General features: G+C 27.1%; 2 protein-coding genes across 2 annotated transcripts in view; one reads left to right on the plus strand and one right to left on the minus strand.

The window, feature by feature from the left end:
- Positions 1-870, plus strand: part of LOC102673224 (probable cytochrome P450 49a1) — a 7,102-nt gene extending 6,232 nt beyond the window's left edge. The window contains exon 10 of the mRNA XM_031514126.1: positions 732-870. Within this exon, the coding sequence (XP_031369986.1) occupies positions 732-839 (108 nt within the window). The 3' untranslated portion in view covers positions 840-870. The remainder of the gene's footprint in view (positions 1-731) is intronic.
- Positions 685-4,054, minus strand: part of LOC102681346 (probable cytochrome P450 301a1, mitochondrial) — a 4,852-nt gene continuing 1,482 nt past the window's right edge. The window contains exons 3-11 of the mRNA XM_006623485.2: positions 3,483-3,864; positions 2,981-3,097; positions 2,711-2,787; positions 2,372-2,573; positions 2,061-2,223; positions 1,789-1,958; positions 1,590-1,668; positions 1,254-1,454; positions 685-1,066 (exon numbers count right to left, since the gene is read on the minus strand). Of these exons, the coding sequence (XP_006623548.1) occupies positions 959-1,066; positions 1,254-1,454; positions 1,590-1,668; positions 1,789-1,958; positions 2,061-2,223; positions 2,372-2,573; positions 2,711-2,787; positions 2,981-3,097; positions 3,483-3,864 (1,499 nt within the window). The 3' untranslated portion in view covers positions 685-958. The remainder of the gene's footprint in view (positions 1,067-1,253; positions 1,455-1,589; positions 1,669-1,788; positions 1,959-2,060; positions 2,224-2,371; positions 2,574-2,710; positions 2,788-2,980; positions 3,098-3,482; positions 3,865-4,054) is intronic.

Here is a 4,054-nt window from a genome sequence, read left to right on the forward strand (position 1 = left end):
TATATAAATATTAAAAAATATTTCAATTTATATTTTTCGCGGGATTGCATAAATCATTGCATGTGCGCATGCGTATCCACTTAGAATTTGGTGTTTATCTTTTATTTATGGCGGATGGTTATAAATATAATAAGCTGCATCATAATTCTTCTGATAATAATTTGAACAAAAAAAAAATTTTTGATTGAAACAACATAATAAATATACTTTAAAATTTCCTTACATTTTATGCTTATATTTGTATTTCTTTGTTGGCTATTGAAACATATAGTTCAAATAAGTATAAATATGCTATTTAAAAAATAGAAATTATCTATAAGAAACAAATGAAATTGTTTTTTCAAATATTTATTTAGAAAAAAAATATAGAATGATTTTTAATAGTACATATATTTTTAATAGTACAATATATTTTTAACACCATAAGATAATTAAATATATATAATCTTTAATATAAATATAATAAAATAATCTTTAATAACATTCTTTTTTTTTAAAGAAATATTAGGACTTCTATATTTCATTTTTTTTTGTTAAAATTTCGAATTTTTATGTAAAAAAAAAGGAATATTTGATATGTTTAAAAATTTAATAATAATTTAGAAATTTGATTTAATTTAAATTAAATTATTTATTTTAATTATATGGTATTGTTTAAAATTTAATTAATTATCAAACATATAATATGGATATCTATTTGTAATAATGTTATTGACAATTTTTTGTTTCAGATTTTGCAACGTTACAAAATTGAATATCACCATGAGAAATTAGAGTATTACATAAATCCTATGTACACGCCTAAAGGATCCTTAAATTTAAAATTTATTGATAGATAATGTATGTACAAATATTAATATACAAAAAATTAATAATAATATATTAATAATAATAAATATTAATATAAAAGAAATTTTGTAATTTTATCTTTATTATATCTACTTTAACGATTTGATGACTATCTTGGAAGCACTTTAAATTTTAGTTCCCCGTCAGGTGCGTACATAAATGTAACTTTATATTTAAGTGGTTTATGATGGTATTCCAATTTATAAGATCTTATCAGCTGAAAAGAAACAATGTTAATATACATCTCATATTCCATTAAATAGTAATAATATAATTTCCTATTTTATTATAATTTTTATTATATTTTTATATTTATTGTATTATTATATTGTATTATATNTTGTATTATATATATATATATATATTTTTTTTTTCTAAAAATTAGAAATATTTTTTATACATACCTTTGCGAGTAGAACTTGTATTTCTAAATCGGCAAATCTTCTACCCAAGCACATACGTGCACCATGACCATAAGGTAATGATGCGAAAGGATGTAAAGTCTTAGTAGATTCTTTGAGCCATCGCATTGGCTTAAACATTTTTGCATCTGTTACATATTTTTCCATATTTCCCGTTACCACGGTTGGAAACACTACTTGTACCTGTAAATAATAATAAAAAATAATAATAAAATATAAATATAAAAATTATCGACACGATAAAATTATGGATGCATTTAAAACATTGCAATGCCATAAATATATATTTGTTTAAAGATTTTAATTAAAAATACTCACTCCTTTTGGTACTTTATAACCACAAATTATCGTATCATTTTGCAATGTTCTACCATTTCCAATTACCGTAGAATATACTCTAAAACAAATACAAATTCATATTTGATGAGAAAACTGTATTTTAAATGATATACATTAATTTTGACTAACAAAAGCGCGATTATTTAATAATTTATTTTTATAACACGATCAATAATACCGAAAAACTTCACGAATAAAAGCTTTCATGTAAATAGCTTTATCTAGATGATTCATATTAAGAGGTACAGATGGATCAGGAAGAATTTCTACAAGTTCCTGATAAATTTTTTCTTGTTCCTCTGGTCTAGTTGCTAATTGATACAATATTGAACAAACGGCCATGGAAATCTATAATAAAATATTAACATTTAAATAAATGTTAATGAACAATTTAATTAATTATATCGTACGATGCAATATAATGAAAAATTAATAATTTTCTTCACGCACTGTGTCTATCCCAACCAAGATCAAATCTAAGGCGAGTATATAAGCCATTTTAGGATCAGTTTCTTTGGCTAGAATTCTTTCCATTAAGGACAAATCATACTCGTCAACAACTTTTTTCGTTTTCAATCTCTCCATCGCTGCATCGATGTATTTCATGCATACTCTGGAAATATTTATTCTACGATTAATAACTTTATATATATAATTTTTAATAGAATATTTTAAATAGAAGAAAAATTATAATTATAAATTATAATGTCAGAATTACGGAAGATCCTTAAATTCGAGTTAAATTTGAAATTTAAGCTTACTCGATGAAATAATCCATGTTTCGTACATATCTTGACCAGAGAAGGGTTGGCACGTATCTCCAGTAAGGAGCTTTTAATTCCAATATAGCTACATTTCTCAAAGCAAATTTCGCCGCATCGATGATCTTTTGTGGCTCCGAATCCGACGTCAGATTACTCGATAAACATCCTAATCTCACATCAAGAGCAACACGCCCTATACCTGTACAATTTAGCAAAATATTAGAATAGATCTAAAATTTTTCATTGTAGAAAAAAAAAAAAAAAAAGAATTAGGAATAATAGAATTTATAAGATTCATCTCAATAGAATGTTACAATTAGAAATTATTGTACCAACACTCTAAAGCCCATTTATGTATTTCATTATCAAAGTCTCCTGGCACTTCTCCATCCTCTCCTTTAATCACTTGAATTCTGAAAACAATTAATCAAAAAGCGTAATTTTAACGTTCATTTTGAATAACATCATCAATCGTTAAATATTCGTAAGATCTTATTTCGTCATTATCTTTATTAAAAAAAAAAAAAAAAAAAAAAAAAAAAAATAGTTCAAGCGCAATTGAAATATAACTTCGATATACAATGACACGAACGGTACACAAATCACCTTTGTATAAAGTCAGTTGTAACCATCTCAATAGGTGTTATGTATTTCCTCACCGTTTGCGGTTGTAGAATAGGTTTCTGTACTCTCGTACGAAATTCTCTCCATGGTTCACCGTGCCTACGAAGAATTGTAAATATTTTACGCCACTCGTCATCTATATATATATATATATATATATATATATATATATATATATCCTCGCTATACGACTGGTTTTAGTCAAGGTAAATAACATATGGTTAGCATCGTAAAAAAGATATTGTCATAAAATTCGATACATAAGTTGACAAACAATTTTTGGTGTATATAATTAATTTTAATGCCGCATTCTACGTAGCAAAAACAAACGAAAATGAAAAACCAAATTTTTGAATATTAATCAGGACTGATGATTGCATTGAAGCGTAAAAATAGATTCACAATGGGCCTACGGTTTTCTTCCTCATGGTCATTGCGCGCGACATACGTGTTTTATTTATATATATATATATTATACACATACACTCCAACTACACCGGGTAGACTTCCAAAAAAATCTTTCCTCACAACGCTCTTATAATGCACAAGACACGGCATAGATGGCCTAAACGGTGTCGGTCCTTCCTGCCTGTAAATTTTCTCGATCTCGTCCACATCGTAAACGAACAACAAATCCGGCCGCCCTATCAAACCTGTCAAACGAACGATCTTCCCGTACTCGTCGTAGAATATTTGTGACAATTTGGCAACGTCCGATATCTCGTATTGGCCAATCATCGGAAACAGACGCCACGTGTTCCCTAAAATTGGAATCGGTTTCGGGCCTGGTATGTCCTTGTACGGTTTCCCTTGAATCGTTGTATCGTGATCGACCATACAACTCTTCGTCGTCGAGGTTATTGCACCTGTACGAACACGACAGTGGATAAGGGAAAATGAGCGCGAGTTGAATTTGAAATGAAGATGTGTAGCGGAATGGCATTCGAAATTTATTTATTTTTCTGAAACTTTTCTGAACGGTGTGTAAGAAAGAATATTTAAAAAATATCATTGCAAATGTTGTAATTTATCAAAAAAAAAAAAAAAAAAAATTGG

The sequence above is a fragment of the Apis dorsata genome, unplaced genomic scaffold (genome assembly GCF_000469605.1).
Source record: "Apis dorsata unplaced genomic scaffold, Apis dorsata 1.3 scaffold_896, whole genome shotgun sequence".
Lineage (NCBI taxonomy): Eukaryota > Metazoa > Arthropoda > Insecta > Hymenoptera > Apidae > Apis > Apis dorsata.